Here is a 21,751-nt window from a genome sequence, read left to right on the forward strand (position 1 = left end):
CAGTTCCTTGATGGTGGGCTTCTTCGGCACTGGGATGATGGTAGAGCGTTTGAAGCAAGAAGGAACATAGCACATCTCTAGTGATTTATTGAAAATATGGGTGAAGATGGGGGCCAATTGGTCAGCACAGACTTTTAAGCAAGAAGGAGTTATCTTGTCTGGGCCTGGAGCTTTTCCTGGCTTTTGTCTGTGAAATAGGTCCTGCACTTCCTTTTCTGTGATCACTAGGGGTTGTGATCAAAGGGAGCAAAAGGCGGAAGGGAGCAAAAGGCGGAAGCTTCCGGGAGGGAGGAGGCTGACCCACATGAATTGGGAAAGGGCACTTCCACTCGGAATAATGTGTGTGTGTGTGTGAGAGAGAGAGAGAGAGGAGGGGGGAGAGAGCGTGAAAGCGCCCAAAGACTCCCCATTTCATCCAGCTCAGAGACCCACAAAGTCCTCGGTGCAGTGGTGGGATTCAAGTGATTTAACAACCGGTTCTCTGCCCTAATGATTTCTTCCAACAACCAGTTTGCCAAACTGCTCAGAAAGTTAACAACCGGTTCTCCCGAAGTGGCGCGAACTGGCTGAATCCCACCACTGCCTCGGTGGCTCTGGGGCTGCGCCTCCCCTTTATTCATCCATCCAAAGCAGCCCCTCTCCAGGCAGGATGGGGGGGGAGGGCAAAAGGAAGTCCATACTCCCCTTCAGGGCTGCCATGAACCCCCCCCCCCGTCTTGAGCTGCGCCCCCCCCCTCAGACTGCAACGACGCCCCTCCCACTTTCTCCGCTTCTCTCTCTCTCTCTCTCTCTCTCTGCGCCGAACTAACTCTTCTATCGGGTGAAGTCAATGGTAAGTCCGTCCGGAGACAGATGATTTATTTGCATTTATATCTCGCCTGTTGCAATGTAGCCATATGAATTCCATCTGAGAGATTGCCTATGTGCTAGATTAGCATGGGAATCCCCCAGCTAGTTGGATCACATAGGTAAAAACTTGTTTGATGTTAAAGTCACATCAGAGGAGCAGGATATTTACCTCTATAGTGTGAAGATGCATTTACAGTTTTACATCCTTCTTCCTTTCCCTGATAAGATCTTTCTCACAAAGATCTAAGGAATCCCTTTATGTGAAGATCAATTAGTATGCAAGGTTAGGATGTCACAGGATGTATTGCTATGTTTTGCTGCAGATCGATATACAAGATTTTGTTTGATGTGTACGCTTTCTGATAGACTCTCTTTGATGTGTGTGCCTTCTGATGTTATTGTCTTTTATGCAAATGTTTTTCCTGTAAGAATCCTAGTAAAAGGAGAGGCTTAGATTTTGTTCTGAGCTCTCATCCCAAAGGAAAATTGTGCGTTTAACTCATTTGCTTCATGAGAGACCACCGCACCCGCCCTTCTCCGAAGACTCAGAGCGGCTTACACTATGTCAAGCAATAGTCTTCATCCATTTGTATATTATATACAAAGTCAACTTATTGCCCCCAACAATCTGGGTCCTACCTTATAAAGAATGGAAGGCTGAGTCAATCGTGGGCCTGGTGGGACTTGAACCTGCAGTAATTGCAAGCAGCTGCTGTTAATAACAGACTGTCTTACCAGTCTGAGCCACTCAAGGACCCTTATTCTTATTTTCCTCCCTAAAAACCAAGGTGCGTCTTATACTCTGGAGCATCTTATATGCTGAAAAATATGGTATATGGCTTCTCCCCTGTGTGGCTTTTTTTTTATAAAAGTTTTTTATTTTTTTTCAAACACACATACAAACAAACAGGACATTTTTTCTGAAAAGAGTATTGGCCAAGTTAAAATTTGTACCACTTTTAGTTTTCTCCAACATCATTTTATATATTTCACTTTGCACCATAAAATTCTTTCTAATTTTTTGTTTTATTTTCCTTCTGGTATATAAACAATATTACCATTTGCCCAAATCTCTAATCTTAATCAATTTTTCTTTTTCCACCCCTCTCCTTACTTTTTTCAAATTGAAACCCTTTAAATCAGGAGTCACCAACTTTTTGGACCTCAGGGACCACTAAATTCATAATTTTAAATCCCACGGACACTACTATGAATTTTTTAAAAAGTTAAATAATATTTAGTGCAATATAAAAAATGCAAATAATTTTTCTGCGGACCACCAAAATTTTCTCGCAGACCACCAGTGGTCCATGGACCACTGGTTGGTGACCACTGCTTTAAATTAAAATCAGTCATTTTTCTAAAATCTAAACCTAACTCTAAATTATCTTATTCACATGTTCTTCCATTGGTCCCTTTTCACAATATAATATAATTTCACATATTTTCCCTAAATTCCATTATTCCAATTATAAATATTAATATTCATACAGTTTTACATATATAACCCATTTCCTTTCTTTTTCTATTTCTTATCAGTTTAACCGAATAGTACAATACTACAATTCAATTAAGTATATAAACCCAATTTTCCATTCCTTTTTTATATAATTTCACATATTTTCCCTAGATTCCATTATTCCAGTTATAGATCTTAATATTCATACACTTTTACATGTATAACCCATTTCCTTCCCTCTTTTCCATTTCTTTTTTCCTCAGCTTAACCAAGTACTACAATCAAATATATTACTGGAATTCACTTTAAAGTCATTCATTTCTACTTCATCCCTCTAAAAATTAATTTCAATTATTGCTCCCTTCATATTAAACAATAAACAGTCAATTTTCATCCTCTCAATACAATATAATTTCAAATGCTTTAGCTGAATTTCATTATTACAATTAAAAACATTCCAAGTATTACAATCACATATATTAAACTTACCATTCATTTATAAATCTTACAATTCATTTATAATTCTAAATATATAACATATTTTCACTTTTACTGTCCATTAACTACTCCTTTCTTTCTTTATGCCATTCTATTATTTTCTTCTTTTTCTCTTTCCCCTCTAATTTTAAAGTCCATTGCTCTCCTAGTTTGCCCTGTATTTCCATCTGCTCTCCTCCTTTTTCCTGCTCCCCTTTCTTGCTTTACCACTGTTAATCCCAGTGTAATCATTCAAATTTTTTACATTTTATCTCTTCCCCTCTTCTTTCTCTCCTTGCCTCTTTCCAACCCCTCTATTTTTGTCATTGTTAATCCCAATGTAATCTTTAAACTTCACCTTCGTTTCCAACCTTTTCCCCTTTCCTTTTCTTCCCTTTATTTCCTTTTTGCCATTAATTTTCTCTTAAATCCTCTCTTTTTTTCATTTTTACTCCCACCATGATCATTTAACTTTTCATAATCAATGAAATATTTTTAGTACTAATTTCTTGCTTCTTGTTCTTGATTTCTTTGTCCACTTGGGTATGTTCCAACACAGTCTCTAGTTCATCTGGCTTAGGTTTTCCATGCATCATTGTAATCATTTCATTTATTTCCAATTTGAATGATATGCACATCATTTTAATCATTTCAATTAGTGCCTGCATCATTTTGTTGTTTCTGGGTTGTCTTTGTTCCAATTTTAAGTTTTATTATATTCTACTTTCTTTGAATGTCGAGATCAAACAGCTTAAACAAAAACAAATCCTCCTCAAAAGTTCCCACTGCTCTTATCACTTTAAAAAATCCCCCCCCCAAAAAAATACAAGTTAATCATTGTAATGTTTCTTTCCGCCTGTGGATGTATCTCTCCAATCCACATTTCCAATCAACAAGCTAAAAAAATTATCCAATTCATTTATTAAATCCATGTTACCAATATTTGCCAATTTCCATCTTCTCCTTATTTTTGTATTCCCCAAGTTCCAATTTTAAAATCCAGATCCAAATCCAATTAAAAAAATCTCTGTTGCAAAGTTTTTCTTTGTTCTTCCTTCAATATTCAAAAGTTTTAAAATTATTTCCAAACCTCTTCCCAGCTATTTCAGGTTTCTTCTTCTAATAATTTAATTATCTCCAGACAAATTCTAAACCAAAAATCAAGTTCCGTTTCGGACTTTAACACTTTAAACTTCCGCTTTGTTCTTCTCTCTCCATTAACATTCCCCACGACCCATTAGCTGCTGTTTCTTCGCTGGGGCACCTTTTAGCAATTTAAAAATGTTTCTTTTTTACTTGTGAGCTGGCCAATCACTCACTCCATTCAAATCACCGTTCCTGCTCAAAACTTAGTCCGGTAGCCCAGCTTTGTGACAGCCACAATGGTCGCTGCCCCCGCCGCCGAGTTGAAGAGTTTCCTGTGACCTCCGAGGAACTTGTCTGTTTCTCTTGGTTGTCCGAGGTGCCTCTCCTTCTTCTCCATCCCTGCAGGACAGATCTGGTCCGAAGACCCCCGACAGCAGTTTGTCAGTCCGGGATTTCACAAGCCTCATCAGAGCCCACTATTCCCTGACTGACTTGCCGCAATGCTTCCAGTCGAATCTCCCTTGTGTGCATTCTTTTATGGGAAATAAGACTACGCCTATGAGCAAAGGTCTTTCCACATTCTGTGCATTTAAATGGTTTCTCTCTAGTGTGGATCTTTTTGTGTAAACGTCAAATCTCCCTTGTGTGCATTCTTTTATGGGAAATAAGACTACGTCTATGAGTAAACGTCTTTCCACATCCATCCATTTATACGGTTTCTCCCCGTATGGATCATCTTATGTGAAATAAAATGACCTCTTTGAGCAAAGTTCTTTCCACACTCCATGCATTTATATGGTTTCTCCCCTCTGTGGGTCATCTTATGTAAAGTAAGTGTACTGCTACGAGGAAAGGTCTTTCCACACTCTATGCATTTATATGGTTTCTCCCCTCTGTGGATCATCCTATGGGAAGTAAAATTCCTGCTTGTTCTGAAAAATTTTCCACATTCCAAACATTTATAAGGCTTCTCTTTTGTGTCAATCATTTTTTGAGATGTAAGGAACTTATTTCCAAGAGAAAGAATGAATGTCCCATTGTAATTTTGTCCGTCGTGTCTTCTTATAGCACCGTCTCCTTTGTTTTGGGTTAAATAGTGTTCATTTACTTGTACTTTAGCTTTAATTAGATTCACACTTTTTCCACTATATTTTTTCCTTATTTTCTCTTGTTGGGCAAGAAAGTCTTGCATTGGAGCATCAGTGGAAGATGATCTTTCCTGATTCCAATTCTTTGACTGGTTTCTCCCATGGCTTTCGAATTCCATTCGAATTCCAAACTTCTCCCTTCCATCTTTAGCATTGATCACTTGGAACAGTTCACAGGAATCTTGATTCTCCTGCCCATTATTACCTTCAAAGCAAAAGAGAAAAGAAAATGATAACACAGTTAGAGAAAAAGATCAAAATGTAGAAAATCAACTGAATTTCCTTCTGAATTTCTCCGAAATTCCAGTAGGTTGTATGTTTGCATGCTTCTGCTGCGATGGCTCAGGGGCTAAGACAGCTGAGCTTTCGATCGAAAGGTTGGCAGTTCGGCGGTTCAAATCCCTAGTGCTGCCTTGTAACGGGGTGAGCTCCCGTTACTAGGCGCAGCTTCTGCCAACCTAGAGTTTTGAAAGCACGTAAAAATGCAAGTAGAAAAATAGGGACCACCTTTGGTGGGAAGGTAACAGCGTTCCATGCGCCTTTAGCATTGAGTCATGCTGGCCACATGACCACGAAGATGTCTTCGGACAGTGCTGGCTCTTTGGCTTTGAAATGGAGATGAGCACTGCCCCCTAGAGTCGGGAACGACTAGCATGTATGTGCGAGGGGAACCTTTACCTTTGCATGCTTACAGTGGTGTGATATAGACAGGATGGTTTTTATATTCATGAGTCCAGAAAGCTTTGGAAATATCTAGAACACATCTCTTTCTTTACAATTATCTCTATATGTGCAAATTCACTCAGAGTCAGTTTTGAGTTAAGGAATAGAATAGAATAACAGAAGGCCTTGGAGGTCTTCTAGTCCAACCCCCTACTTAGGCAGGAACCACTTCAGATAAATGGTTATCCAACATTTTCTTAAAAACTTCCAATGTTGCAGCATCCACAAATTCTGGAGGCAGGTTGTTCCACTTACTAATTGTTCAAACTGTCAGGAAACTTCTCCTTAGTTCTAAGTTGCTTCTCTCTTTGATTAGTTTCCACCCATTGCTTCTTGTTCTACCCTCAAGTGCTTTGGAGAACAGCCCGACTCCCTTTTCTTTGTAGCAAGCCCTGAGATATTGGAAGACTGCTATTATGTCTCCCCTAGTCCTTCTTTTCATTAAACTAGACATACTGAGTTCCTGCAACTGTTCTTCATATGTTTTAGCCTCCAGTCCCCTAATCATCATTGTTGCTCTTCTCTGGACTCTTTCCAGAGTTTCCACATCTTTTTTACATCGTGGCGACCAAAACTGAATGGAATATTCCAAGTGTGGCCTTACCGAGGCATTATAAAGAGTATTAACCTGTGGTGGGTTGCTATCAGTTCTCCCCGTTTCTTGTGAACTGGTAGTGGAAATTTTGAGTAGTTGGGAGAACCGGTAAATACCACCTCTGGCTGGCCCCAGAGTGGGATGGGGATGGAGATTCTGCAATATCCTTCCCCCAGGAATGAGGAGGGAATGGAGATTTTGCAATATCCTTCCCCTGCTATGCCTACCAAGCCACAACATGCCCACCAAGCCATGCCCACAGAACTGGTAATAAAAAAATTTGGATTTTACCACTGCTCTGCATGTCCCATTTTCAGCCTCCCTGATGCTGGGGAGGGCAAAACGGGACCCGCGGAGGCTTCTGGAAGCCAAGATGGGTCCATTTTTGGTCTGCAGAGTGCTTCTGGATGCCAGAGAGGGCAAAAACAGGATGCATGGAGGCTTTGGGAGGCCAAAAACAGGTGTCGTGTCCCCCTCCCCCTCCGACGACCGGGTCTAGGAAATCCGTATCAAGCGTGGCCACGAAGCCTCTGCAGCTTTGCCAAATTCCTTTCAGATTTCTCAGGGCAGGCAGGAATCCAAGTTGTGACTTCAGCAAACTAGATGAGACTTTGCTTGACTCAAGGAATGCCAAAAGCAGGTCCTTTATATAGGCTGTGGGGTGTGGCTCCATGACTCAGCATTTATCCAGGCCTGCCCCTCCCTTCCTTCTGCTGGCGTCGCCTCTCAGATCTCCGGCAGCGAGGATCCTCCCACTTTGAATTGTTTTCTGCTGTTTGAGAAAGGGAGGGGTCAGAAGGAGTAGGCCCGAGTAATTCCAATCCGTGGCTGACTTCCTCTGAGGGCTGAGCCAAAGGAACACACGCCGTATGAGTGAGGTTTGTTTGTTCATTCCTGACACCCTGTCCGGGCATGGGGCCAGGACCGGGGGCTGGAGGCATGACAGGCCGTTCATCTTTATTATCAGACTCCGAGTCTGATAGCAGGCCCGGGAGGAGACGGGAGGGGCCTGGCTGAGGAGAGGAGGGAGGATGAGGCACAACAACAGGCCTGTATTAGCTCTAAAAGACACCCAGACATTTCCACCCACTTTTTTTTTTATTTGAATTTATATCCCGCCCTTCTCCGAAGACTCAGGGCGGCTTACATTGTGTAAGGCAATTTTTGAGGGGAAAGTGTGTCTTATAGCTGAAAAATATGGTAAGTCCTGGTGGGGTGGGGTGGGGAAATAGGTAGGGTGAACTTGCAGCGCTTCTGCTGTCATTCGTAAGTGTGAACAATGGCCGTGGTGCTGCACCACTCATAATTTCGGTACTGGGTCTCAAGTATTTAGGGGAGGGCTGGTTGTAACTTGGAATGGTCGCTAAGTGAACTGTCATAACTCAGAGATTACCTGTACCCTAAGATGCTCTGAATGACACTGCATGAGGCCTTTGTTTTTGAATTGGATTGGGAAAATGCTCTTCCATGGGCTGAGTGTGAAAGTTTTGTTCTCACACAATTTTGGAGGTTTCAGAGGACAAATGACAACACATTCCTCTCACATGACCTCCAGAGGACATATAAAAGCACACCTCGTCCTTTTCAGCCCCCACAGATAAGTTCAAATAGAAATGGAAAAATAGAGATAAGAAATGGCACAGAAAGCATCTAAGCAAAGAGATATTGACTCTTTCCTTCCTTGGAGCACGAGAAGCCCAGATCTTTTCCTTCTCCCTCCCAGGAGATGATAAAAACTAACTATAATCTGTCTTATTGAACTCTCTGATTGAGGACTAGAGAACTCTTACCCAGAGAGACCACGTTCCTATGGTTTTCAAGCAAGACTTCCGAATGCAGCGCTTTCTGGTCAGGATCCAGCTGAGACCGTTCCTCCTCAGAGAAAGACACAACCACCTCCTCGAAGGACACAAGACTCTCCTGAACATGGAAAAAAGAACAGAACAGGAGGATTCGCAAGATCTGTTCATCTTCATCAATGATTTAGACAAGAGGATAGAAGGGGAACTCATCAAATTTGCAGACAAGACCAAATTGACAGGAATAATAACACTCCAGAGGAGAAGCTCCAGATATAGAAGGATCGACAGATTGGGCACCATCTAACAAATGAAATCAATAGTGAGAACTATGAGGTGTTCTCAGTCCGGGAGGCACGTGAACTGACTCAATTAGCCAGCAATTTAGTCCACGGCAGCTATCAACTCTGGCAGCAAACCAGCGATCATTTGCCGAGGTTTCCTTTATCTCCCTTGATGCTGGCGTCACAGAAGCTCGTTACCGGAGCAACCAGGAAGTCAGGAACAAACAGCAATCCAGGCCAAATGCTCAGTCAAATAGTTCAGCTCAAGTTTTCTCCAATTAGTTGATTTGTTCATCACAACAAGTAGAGCAGCTCTTCCTGCTTTTATACTCTGTGGGGTGTGGCTCCGTGACTCAGCACTTCCTAGGCCTGCTCCACCCCCTCTTCTGCTGTTCCCGCCTCTCTAGTCTACAAAACCTGGGATCCAACCAGGACTGATTGTCCACAGCTGGGTCTGGAAGCGTTGCCTGGGCGAGGGGAGATACAGGAGACAGAGGCCTCATCACCTCCTCCACCTGGCCTGCCTCTGGCTCCTGGAGCTGAGCCAGAGAGGCCGCCCCTGCAGAGGGAAGCCCTGTCGGCTCTTCCCCCTCGCTCTCTGAGTCACTTTCTGGCAGGGGGCCAGGTTCGAGGGCTGGAGCCACAACATGAGGTTCTACATTTAGGAAAGAAAAACTTAATAGACTGGTATAGAATAGGTGATACCTGGCTCAACAGTAGTAACAGCAACAGAGATCATGGACTTAAACGTGAGTCAGCGGTATGTCTGGAATTGGGTAAGTCTAGTGTGATGAAAAGAAGGACCAGGAGGTGACATGATAGCAGTGTTCCAAGAAGCAATGGATGGAAACTTCAAGGACAGAACCAACCAACAAGTAAAAAGGAATTTCCTGACAGTGAGAACAATTATATTTATTTTATATTTATATTTATTTGATTTTTATACCGCCCTTCTCCCGAAGGACTCAGGGCGGTGTACAGGCAGAATAAAACCAACAAAGAACAATATACAATATACAAAATTAAAATCAGTTAAAAACTTATTAAATGAGCCTGAGAAATTTAAAAAATTTACCATAAAACCAATAACCCCATTAAAATTGCTAAAAATTTAAGTTTAAAATTTCATTCAAGCCAGCCCCGCGCGAATAAAAAGATATGTTTTCAGTTCGCGACGGAATGTCCGAAGGTCAGATATCTGGCGTAAGCCCGGGGGGAGCTTAATTAATCAGTGCAATGACTTGCCTCTAGAAATTGGGGGGGTTCCAACATTGGAGGTCTTTATGAAGAAATTGGACAGCCATTTATATGAAATGTTTGGGGGGGGCTTTCTGTCTGAGCAGGAAGGGTTGGACTAGAAGACCTCTAAGATCCCCTAATCCAGGCGCAAATCAGAGGATTGGAAATTATTTTGTTGCCCAAAGTACCTTGATTACATGCTCAACAGGGCCATTCTTTTTGGATTTTAATAGTCTGCTTTATTTTTTAATATGATTTGTTTATTTTTGAACTACAGGTTATAAATGAGGCTTTCAAAAAATGGTAATGTGGCAATGTGAACATTTATTTATTTTTCATTAGCTTCGCACAATTCAGAGTCAAAGAATTACCAAAAAAAATGGGTCTCTAGCAGTTCCTGCCACTGTGATAAGTTTATTCTTATTTCTTGAAGGACTTTTTAAAAATTGCTTCTTGTAAACTCAAAGATGGAGGACTACCTAGCAGAACAAGACAAGCAGGGGAAGCTTTATTGGCTGACAGCAACTTGAAGCTGCTATTCTGCTCTCCATGTTGTGGAAGAACACAAAAATAACCCAGTCCAAACTAGGGGGGGAAATAGAAGAAGAGAGCACTCTGCACACCCACTTCACTTCCTGAAGGGAGACTAGAAATCTAATAACTTTTCCCTTTCTTACTTGATTTGGAGGTTCAACCGCTGTTTGATCTCCGTCATAAAACCCAGAAAGCTTTGTTCTTTGTTTCTCTGTAATAAATAATTTTGAAATGTGTTATTAACAAAATAGGAGGAGGTATTCTATAGAAGAAAAGAGCGAGCGAAGATAAGGCAGATGGCTATTCGAAGGATCTTCTATTACCTCCTGAGGTGTCCTGACTTGGATCTTCCCAAGGGATCCTCCTGAAAAATAGCTCCTGGGGGAGATTTGATGGGATTTTCTTTCCCTCAGGATCTCTGATCTCCACTGGGCTACACTTCAAACAGGAGGAAGGAAAAAAGAAGCAGAATTAAGATATATCACACGAAATAAAGTGGATTCCCAGATTTGGAACACAACTTCAAAGCCCCCAATATCCATCCATGTGGTTGAGTGAGAAAACAATGGAACGATGTCCTACAAGAATTGGTGAATTGCCAGATATTATGAATGCCAGAGAAGTTTGGGAAGGAGGGATGAAGTATTCAAACACATTCTCTATTCCCTTCTGAGCTCCTTAAATTCTCTCACCTGCAACTGGACCTGCTTCTTCTGCTCCTCTGCCTGGCTCAGGAGGAAGCCTTCCACCAGGGCCACCGCCTGGGAGCTGGTCTCTGCTCCACACTCTCGCACCCACCCCTCCATCTCTGGGGGCAGAAGGAACAAGAGATGCTGCAGAACCACTAGGTCCAGCATCTGGGCTTTGGTGTGCTTTTCTGGTCTCAGCCATCGCCTACAAAAGCCATGGAGTTGGCTGCAAAGTCCTCGGGGACCCTCCACCTCCCGGTATTGGATGAAGGTCCAGGGCTGAACTTCTGAAGAGAGGATGGTTTCCTCCTCCAGGATCTTCTGCCTGGTTCTTGTCCAGAGCTTTCCCCCCTTCCCAGGCTGAGCAGCTGAAGGGCCTTTTCCAGCTCCCTCCTTTCCCAAAGGTTGTGTCTCCATCCTTTCTCTCTCCTGCAGAGCAACTCCAAATGGCTCCAAGGACTCTGGTGGGTCTCCAGATGCCTTTTCCTTCACGGGACCATTTCTGGGGCCACAGGACTGATCCCTGCAAGCGATTCAGCTCTTTTTTTCTCCCCCAAGAGAAAAGTTTGCCTTGGAAAGACCACAAATGGCTTCCAGTTTCTGTATCTGAGATGGGAAGAAAAACAGAAAGAATTAGAAAGTGGGATTCAGCCACTGAGCAACCTTCACTCAACCTGCCTGGAGCCCCAAGCAGCTCATCCCTGGATTTCCGCCGCTTTCCCGGCATCCCCAGTTCCCCCTGCAGTGAGAGGGTGGCTGGGGAGCATGGGACACAGGAAGACCCATCACCCTCACCCGGGGCACATCTGGGTGTCCCTCCCACCCTCCCCCGCAACCTCTCAGCCTCCTCCAGAGCCCCAGGGGTTAAGGAGAGCGAGCGCGGCATCCTGGAGAGGCAAGGCTCCAATGGGCCAATGGGGAAGTGGCCTATGTTTCTATCCCTTGGCAGATAGATCCCCCCTGGTGGATTTGGTGCAAAGTGCCAGGATCCTAGAAAGAGCGGGAAAGAGGATGCATGGGAGGAGGTGTCAGGCCTGGAAACCATACTAGGCCGTAGGTTTCCAGACGCTGCCACATTTCTCCCCTGAGGGGAAGAAGGGGGGTTGATGGGTATTGTAACATTCTTCAAGCGGTCAAGGTCAGATTGCATTCGCATCTGCAGAAGGAGTGGCAAGAAGAGGTTTCGAATAAAGTGGAAGAACATTGGACCGTGTAACCGGCAAAGGGGTTAAGGGGGTGGGACTCTTGGGGTTTGTATAACTGGGAAAAGAATCCGGAAGTTTCAGTTTTGGAATTTCACTCATCGTGTGCCAGTTTCCTTATGCTAGTAAAGAACTCTGAAAGACAATGGCTTCAGAGTTTTTTTCATGCAGAAGAGGTTTTTCTGGAACCATGACATTATTCCAAAACTCCAAACTTTCTTTGGCTTAACGGTACCTTCTCCTCCGCTCGGGGGGCCCGTTAGGGAGGTGCTGGGCCCCAGCCTCCGCAACCTCCACAGCGGTGCAAAGACCCAGTGAAGATGGAATGCTAGCAAGCTGAAAGCCTTGAAGGGGCAGTGAGGCTGGAATCTGAGGACGTGGTCGAGATCACCTACTTCCCATCAGAAGATATGATTCAAAAGCCTGAAGTTGTGGAACCTGCTCGTCAGCTTGGTGCACGGCCTAAAGACTCCAATTCTTGGGTAAAGTGTCGCTCTGGCCAAACCCCTCCCCATCAAGTGAGATCCCTGGGAGAAAACATTTCCCCAGGGCGGAATGGAGAGCCCCCTCAATCTCAATGGAGGACAGTAAAAACCGGAGAATCGGGAGAGTCACTGGATTGGGGCCTGAGAAACCCCCTAAAATCGCAATCCCTATTGGACCTCCCGGAAACTTTTGAGCGTTTGGAAGTGAGGCCTCACATAAGCTCAGCTCACCTCCCTCGAGAGCCATTGAATTTAGCTCAGCCTAAATTCCTCTTCCCTCCCAGCAGAGAGGGGGGAATTACTGAAGCTTGAAGCCATTCCAATGAACGCAGGAGGCCCTCCCTCCCCACCTTCACATAGCAGGGAGTTCAGGCAGCACAAGTGACTTGGGGGAACCGCAACCCCCCCAATTGACTTTCTCCGCCAGCCGAGGTCTACGCTACCTCCTGCTGCTTCTATTCCTCCCGGTTGGGCATTTTATCCTGGACAAGGATGGATCCAATACCAATGGCAACCAGCGGGTTCAGCACCTTTCTTTCCTGGGGGCCCCCGGCTGGGTTTTGCCGCGCCAACTGAAACATTTCAAGGACTTTCTTCTCAGCAGCCAGGAGGGATTCCACCCCCCTTTACAACTCAGCAACCAGCCACGGTGGCTTCAGCCCTCCCCCCTCCCCCCCCGCAACAGGCATTTTTACAGCAATCAACAACAGCCATCCCACAAATTCCTCTTCAACCGCAAGCAGGCCAGCTATACCCACCTCCATCCCCTCATCCAGCCCCTCCTGCTTTCAAAGCAACCTTTGATGGAAATCCACACCACTTGGCTTACTTCCTCAGCAGAATTGAGGCTTACTTTGAACAATATAGACATCAATGGCTTATGGTCATGGGGGATTTCAATTTGCCGTTGGTGGGGATAGCATCCACATCAGCTCGGGAGTTCATGGCTTCCATGACGGCCTTGAACCTGACCCAGTTAGTGAACGACCCGACTCACATCGGGGGGAACACTCTGGATTTGATTTTTGTCTCTGGACAGTGGTTGAATGATCTGGAATTAGGAGAGTTAGTTATCAAACCCTTGTCATGGTCAGATCATTTGCTCCTTCAACTAGACTTTCGAACCACTGACCCCCACCGCAAGGAGACGGAACCGACTCGCTGGTTCCGTCCCAGGCGCCTGATGGACCCTGAAGGGTTCCAGACGGAGCTTGGGCTATTCCCTGAGGATTTAGCCCACGACTCGGCTGAAGCTCTGGTCGCCGCCTGGGATCGGGCGGCGGCTGGCGCTCTAGACCGAGTCGTGCCTTTGCGGCCTCTGACCCGGTGCCGATCTCGTTTAGCCCCTTGGTACTCCGAGGGGCTGAGGGAAATGAAGCGCCGGAAAAGACGCCTAGAGAGTATCTGGAGGGTCAGCCGCTCCGAATCTGACCGGACACTAGTTAGGTCTCAAATTCAGACCTATCTAGTGGCGATGAGGCTGGCAAAACGGGAGTATTTTTCCAACCTCATTGCATCAGCAGATAACCGCCCAGCCGCCCTGTTTAGGGTGACCCACTCGCTCCTCCATCAGGGAGCGGTAGAGGAACCCTTAAAGGGTTGAGCTGAGGAATTTGGACAATATCTGTTTGATAAAATCGCTCAAATTCGGGAGGGGTTGGACACAGACTGGGTGGATCCAGACGGGGCGGAGGAGGCAGGTCTTGATGTTATTATCTGGGATGAGTTTGATCCTGTGGCTCCTGAGGACATGGACAGGTTAATGGGGAGATTGAATGCGACCACATGTTTATTGGACCCGTGTCCCTCCTGGTTAGTTTTGGCCACCCGGGAGGTGACACGAGGCTGGTTCCAGAAAATTGTGAACGCTTCTTTGATGGAGGGTGTTTTCCCTGCCGCCTTGAAAGAGGCGGTGGTGAGGCCCCTCCTCAAGAAGCCTTCCCTTGACCCAGCTAGTTTAGCAAATTATCGTCCGGTCTCCAACCTTCGCTTTGTGGCAAAGGTTGTCGAGAGTGTGGTTGCACGACAGTTGCCCCAGTACCTGGATGAAAATGTCTATCTTGATCCATTCCAGTCCGGTTTCCGGCCTGGTCACAGCACGGAAACAGCTTTGGTCGCGTTGGTTGATGATCTCTTGAGGGCTCGGGACAGAGATTGTTCCTCTGTCTTGGTCCTATTAGATCTCTCAGCGGCTTTTGATACCATCGATCATGGTATCCTGCTGCGCCGACTCGAGGGACTTGGAGTGAGGGGCACTGTTCATCGGTGGTTCTCCTCCTACCTCTCCGACCGGTCGCAGATGGTGTTGACGGGGGGACAGAGATCGACCCCAAGGCGCCTCTTATGTGGGGTGCCGCAGGGGTCGGTTCTCTCACCTCTTCTGTTCAACATCTATATGAAGCCGCTGGGTGAGATCATCCGTGGTTTTGGGGTGAGTTGTCATCTATACGCTGATGATACTCAGCTCTATATTTCCACCCCTAACCACCCCAACGAGGCTGTTGAAATGATGTCCCAGTGCCTGGAGGCCGTACGGGTTTGGATGGGGAGGAACAGACTCAGACTAAATCCCACCAAGACCGAGTGGCTGTGGATGCCGGCGGCCCGGTACAGTCAACTAATTCCATCACTGACCATTGGGGGCGAACTATTGGCCCCCACGGAAAGGGCTCGTAATCTGGGCGTCCTCCTGGATGCACGGCTGTCTTTAGAAGATCATATGATAGCCGTCACCAGGGGAGCTTTTCATCAGGTTCGCCTGATACGCCAGTTACGTTCCTTTCTGGATCGGGCTGCCTTGTGCATGGTTGCTCATGCCCTGGTTACATCCCGCCTGGACTACTGTAATGCTCTCTACATGGGGCTCCCCTTGAAGGGTACCCGGAGACTCCAACTGGTCCAGAATGCGGCTGCGCGGGTGATAGAGGGAGTACCTTTTGGCTCCCATGTGACACCCCTCCTGCGTAATCTGCACTGGCTCCCAGTGGTCTTCCGGGTTCACTTCAAGGTACTTGTTATCACCTTTAAAACGCTCCATGGCCTAGGACCGGGATATTTACGGGACCGCCTACTGCCACCATTAGCCTCTCACCGACCAGTGCGCTCTCACAGAGAGGGCCTCCTCCGGATACCGTCAGCTAAACAATGTCGGCTGGCGACCTCTAGGGGGAGGGCCTTCTCTGTGGGGGCCCCTACCCTCTGGAATGAGCTTCCTCTGGGGCTTCGTCAACTCCCCGATCTCAAGTCCTTCTGCCGCGAGCTGAAGACGCTGCTGTTTCGAAGAGCAGGACTAGCTTGAACGTAGTTTTAAATTTGGGATTTTAAAAAAAGGGGTTTTTATTTATTTATTTTTATTTATTATTTAAATTTGTATACCGCCCTTCTCCCGAAGGACTCAGGGCGGTTCACAGCCAAGTAAAAAAATGAATACATTGTAGATACAATTAAAATACTAATAAAAAACTTATTTGAATTGGCCACAATTAAAATTTAAAGATAAAACCCATTAAAAACCCATAACTTAAGAAAACTAACCCAGTCCAGCGCAGATAAATAAGTAAGTTTTGAGCTCGCGGCGAAAGGTTCGGAGGTCCGGAAGTTGACGAAGTCCTGGGGGGAGTTCGTTCCAGAGGGCGGGAGCCCCCACAGAGAAGGCCCTTCCCTGGTGTCGCCAGACGACACTGTCGCGCCGACGGCACCCTGAGGAGTCCCTCTGTGAGAGCGCACGGGTCGGTGAGAGGTATTCGCAGCAGCAGGCGGTCCCGTAAGTAACCCGGCCCTATGCCATGGAGCGCTTTAAAGACGTTCACCAACACCTTGAAGCGCACCGGAAGGCCACAGGTAGCCAGTGCAGCCTGCGAGGATAGGTGTCACTCGGGAGCCACGAGGGCTCCTCTATCACCAGCGCAGCTGCATTCTGCACTAACTGCAGCCTCCGGATGCTCTTCAAGGGAAGCCCCATGTAGAGAGCATTGGCATAGTCAAGACGGGAGGTCACAAGGGCGTGAGTGACTGTGCACAAGGCATCCCGGTCTAGAAAGGCGCAACTGGCGCACCAGGCGAACCTGGTGGAAAGCTCTCCTGGAGACGGCCGTCAAATGATCTTCAAAGACAGCCGTGCATCCAGGAGAACGCCCAAATTGCGCACCCTCTCCATCGGGGCCAATGACTCGCTCCCGACAGTCAGCCGCGGACTCAGCTGACTGTACCGGGATGCCGGCATCCACAGCCACTCCGCCTTGGGGGGATTGGGCTTGAGCCTGTTTCTCCCCCTCCAGACCGACGGCTTCCAAACACCGGGACAGCACTTGATAGCTTCATTGGGGTGGCCCGTGTGGAAAAGTACAGCTGGGTGTCATCAGCGCACAGCTGGTACCTCACACCGAAGCCACTGATGATCTCACCCAGCGGCTTCATAGATGTTGAACAGAAGGCGAGAATCGGCCCTGCGGCACCCCACAAGTGAGGCGCCGCGGTCGACCTCTGCCCGTCAACACCGTCTGCGACGGTCGGAGAGATAGGAGGAGAACCACCGATAAACGGTGCCTCCCACTCCCAATCCTCCAACCGGCGCAGCAGGATACCATGGTCGATGGTATCAAAAGCCGCTGAGAGGTCTAATAGGACCAGGGCAGAGGAATAACCCCTATCCCTGGCCTCAGAGATCATCCACCAACGCGACCAAAGCCGTCTCAGTGCTGTAACCGGTCGGAAGCCGGACTGAACGGGTCCAGATAGACAGTTTCCTCCAGGTGCAGAAACTGAAATGCCACCATACTCTCTACAACCTTCGCCACAAGCAAGGTTGGAGACCGGACGATAATTACCTAAAACAGCCGGGTCCAGGGAAGGCTTCTTGAGGAGGGGCCTCACCACCGCCTCTTTCAAGGCGGCCGGAAAGACTCCCTCCAACAAGGAAGTACTCGTAATCCCCTGGAGCCAGCCTCGTGTCACCTCCTGAGTGGCCAGCACCAGCCAGGAGGGGCACGGGTCCAGTAAACACGTGGTGGCATTCAGTCTACCCAGCAACCTGTCCATGTCCTCGGGAGTCACAGGGTCAAACTTTAAATGAGGTTTTAAATTTGTATTTAAAAGTTAGAGCATCAATTGAATTTAACGGTCTATTCTTTTAGCTTTTTTATGTATTATATGTTTTTCTGTTGTTTTTGACTGTGAACCGCCCTGAGTCCTTCGGGAGATGGGCGGTATACAAATATAATAAATAATAATAATAATAATAATACCCATCAGAAAGAAGCCTAATCAACGCCATCTCGGATGGTATGAACGTCGGGCTAGCCTCAGAGTGGATAGCTCAACTACACAATGAACATGCCCCTGAATTAAACGATGTTGACGGATTTATTGCATTGCTTCGCAACCGGTTTCAAGTTGATGACCTAATTGCAGAGTGTGAAACCACCTTAAAAATGATGAGACAAGGTAACAGGCCTCTAAAGGAATTTGTATGGGATTTTCGAAGAGTTGCTGGTAACCTTAGACATTGGCCAGACCGCATCCTCCTCCACGGTACAACATATCCGTAGCTCTGGACAGAGAATTCAACCCCAGCCAAAGCCAATTAACAACAACAACCCCACAGCGGCTACCTACAAGACCTTCCGCCCAAACGAGGTGGAAAATGACCCAATGGTGAGTGCACCCATTCCTCCTTTTGCTATCAAAGTACACTTAATAATTACCTAAAAAATTACCTAAATCCAAAATGTACTCAATGACACCAGCCGAAATGTCTGAACTAAGGAAATATATTGACACTAACCTAGCCGGGGGGTTCATTGAACCAGCAAAATCACCTGTAGCTGCGCCCGTGCTATTTAAACAAAAGAAAGATGGTTCGCTTAGATTGTGTATTGACTTCAAAAATATCAATGCAATTTGCATACAAAACACATACCCTTTACCACTTATGCAGGATTTGTTGAACCACTTATCAAAAGGCAAAATTTTCACCAGATTGGATTTAAGGGAAGCCTATTACCGGGTCAAGGAAGGTGATGAATGGAAAACGGCTTTCAACTGCCCCTTGGGCAGTTTCCAATACCGTGTCATGCCTTTTGGGCTCCAAGGGGCTCCAGCTGTTTTTATGCAACTAATTAATGAAACCCTACACCCCCATTTCTACAATGGGGTTCTTGTCTACTTAGATGACATTCTTATCTACACGGACAATATCGAACAACACATTAAATTGGTCAGACAAGTCCTTAAAAAACTCCTAGCGGCCAAGCTATATGTAAAACTTTCCAAATGCGAATTCCATAAGGAATCCCTAGACAACCTAGGTTACCGGATATCAGACAAAGGTATCGAAATGGACCCAGGAAAAGTAAAAGCGGTGTTGGATTGGCAACTGCCACGCACACGTAAACAGTTTCAAAGTTTCCTGGCATTCGCAAATTTTTACCGCAAATTCATTCCTTCTTTCGCAGAAATAGCTTTACCATTGACAGAATTACTAAAAACTGGGCCATCACCCGCCAAACCCAAACCTAACCAACCCCTACCTTGGACAATGGACTGCCAACAGTCCTTTGAACACTTGAAACACCTATTCTCGATGGAACCAATTCTTCAACACCCGGATCCAAATAAAACTTTTGTGGTCCAAGCTGATGCGAGTGATGTAGTGGTAGCGGCTGTCTTGTTACAACGGAATACCGACAACAATCATGCCCTGCGCGTACGTTTCTAAAAAACTGACAGACACTGAACGCAGATGGGCAGTTTGGGAAAAGGAAGCCTTTGCAGTGCGGTGGGCACTCCTCTCCTGAGACACTTCCTTGAAGGAGGGAAGGAACTGTTCGAGGTGTGGACGGACCACAAAAACCTTGAATACTTAAAAACCCCTCAAAAACTTTCTCCCAAAAAAGTTCAATGGGCTCAGTTTTTCAAACGGTTCCATTTCACCCTCAAATACATCCCCGGCAACCAAAATCTACTGGCTGACGCCCTATCTAGGAATCCGCAATTTAACAGCCAACAAGAAGAGGTGGTACATGCGATGATTCCTGATAGCGAACCAGCCAGCTCAGCACTTACTCGACTGCGATCACGCCGTGGTGCTAACATCCCACCAAATAAACTACTAGCGGAATTAAAATCAGCACTCACTGACGATGCTTGATTTAAAGAAAACTTGCTGGACCTCACCTTAAGGGATGGACTACCCTGGAAGGGAACCAAGATTTATGTACCCATCGTTATGCGGCTGGCTATACTACAGAGAAGCCACGACTCTCGCCTAGGAGATCACTTCAGGTTTTTGAAAACCCTCCACTTGGCTAGAAGGCAATTCTGGTGGCCAAAAATGAAATCAGATGTTGAAGACTATGTGCGGAACTGTGCCACCTGCGCCACCATGAAATCCAGACCAGGGAAACCCTCCTGGACTCCAACAAACCATGGCCGAACCCACGAGACCCTGGGAGGAGATTGCCATGGATTTCATTGTTGAACTCCCACCTAGTGGGGGAAATACGGTGATATGGACAGTGGTGGATTTGTTCTCTAAACAGGCCCACTTCACTGCGTGCAGCGGATTGCCATCAGAGAGAAAATTAGTAAAGCTCTTCGTGAAACACATCTACAGACTACAGGGGGTTCCTATAAGGATAATATCCGACAGGGGTGTTCAATTCACGGCCAAGTTCTGGAAGGAATTCCTACGGTCTATTGGGTCATCTCAAGGACTTAGTTCTGGGTTCCATCCTGAGACCAATGGTGCGGCTGAGAAATTGAACTCAATGGTAGAATACATACGGTGTTATGTAAATTATCAACAAGAGAACTGGTCAGATTTGTTGGCATTTGCAGAGGTCGCATACAATAATGCTGTACACAGCAGCACGGGGTTAACCCCTTTTCAGATAACCACCGACATGGACTTCGTTCCAATGCCTGAACTGCCCGTGTAACCCCCCCACTTCCGTTTCCCTAACGGACTGGATGAATTCGTTGAAAAAAGGGTGGGAAAATACAAAAAAGTCCTTAGCTGTAGCAGCTCAAAAATATAAAGCCCAAGCTGACAAACACCGCTCCCTTCAACCCCCTTTTCGCATTGGGGATAAAGTTTTTTTATCTACTAAGTGTCTTAGGTTATTATTATTATTATTATTATTATTATTTATTGAATTTTTATACCGCCCTTCTCCCGAAGGACTCAGGGCGGTGTACAGCCGGAGATAAAATACAAAATATATACAATTAAAAACAAATTAAGACATAGCAAAATTACAAAACAGCTAATGATTAAAATTAAATTTAAAATATTTAAAAATATTAATAAAACCCCAATTTAAAATCAAAATTATTATGCCAGTCCCGCTTGAATAAATAAGTATGTTTTTAGCTCACGACGGAAGGTCCGAAGATCAGGCACTTGACGTAGGCCAGGGGGGAGTTCATTCCAGAGCGTCGATGCTCCCACAGAGAAGGCCCTACCCCTGGGGGCCGCCAGCCGACACTGTTTGGCGGACGGCACCCTGAGGAGACCCTCTATGAGAGCGACGGGTCGGTGGGAGGCATAGGGTAACAGCAGGCGGTCTCGTAAGTACCCGGGTCCTAAGCCATGGAGCGCTTTAAAGGTGGTAACCAAAATCTTGAAGCACACCCGAAAGACCACAGGAAGCCAGTGCAGACTACGGAGCAGTGGTGTTACGTGGGAGCCACGAGCGGCTCCCGTTACTACTCGCGCAGCCGCATTCTGAACTAACTGCAGCCTCCGGGTGCACCTCAAGGGCAGCCCCATGTAGAGAGCATTGCAATAATCCAACCGAGACGTAACCAGAGCGTGAGTGACTGTGCATAAGGCATCCCGGTCAAGGAAGGGATGCAACTGGCGGACCAAGCGGACTTGGTAAAAAGCCCTCCTGGAGACGGCCGCCAGATGTTCATCAAAGGACAGCCGTCCATCCAGGAGGACGCCCAAGTTGCGAACCACTTCCTTTGGGGCCACTAACTCACCCCCAACAGTCAGCTGCGAATGCAGCTGACTGTACCGGGGTGCCGGCATCCACAGCCACTCCGTCTTGGAGGGATTGAGCTTGAGTCTGTTTCTCCCCATCCAGACCCGTACAGCTTCCAGGCACCGGGACAGCACTTCGACCGCTTCGTTGGGGTGGTCCGGGGTGGAAAAGTACAGCTGAGTATCATCAGCATAC

The 21,751-nt window shown here is 46.4% G+C and overlaps 2 protein-coding genes across 2 annotated transcripts in view; one reads left to right on the forward strand and one right to left on the reverse strand.

The window, feature by feature from the left end:
- The window catches only part of LOC131192754 (zinc finger protein with KRAB and SCAN domains 7-like), a 269,595-nt gene that overhangs the window by 54,779 nt on the left and 193,065 nt on the right, over positions 1-21,751 (forward strand). The window lies entirely within an intron of this gene.
- On the reverse strand, positions 3,821-7,399 carry LOC131192819 (zinc finger protein 678-like). The gene is made up of 2 exons (XM_058172369.1): positions 6,629-7,399; positions 3,821-5,224 (listed from the first exon to the last, which is right to left on the reverse strand). The coding sequence occupies exons 1-2, from the start codon at positions 6,639-6,641 to the stop codon at positions 4,548-4,550; spliced, it is 690 nt and encodes a 229-aa protein (XP_058028352.1). The 5' UTR covers positions 6,642-7,399; the 3' UTR covers positions 3,821-4,547.

This window comes from Ahaetulla prasina, chromosome 2, assembly GCF_028640845.1.
Source record: "Ahaetulla prasina isolate Xishuangbanna chromosome 2, ASM2864084v1, whole genome shotgun sequence".
Taxonomy (NCBI): domain Eukaryota; kingdom Metazoa; phylum Chordata; class Lepidosauria; order Squamata; family Colubridae; genus Ahaetulla; species Ahaetulla prasina.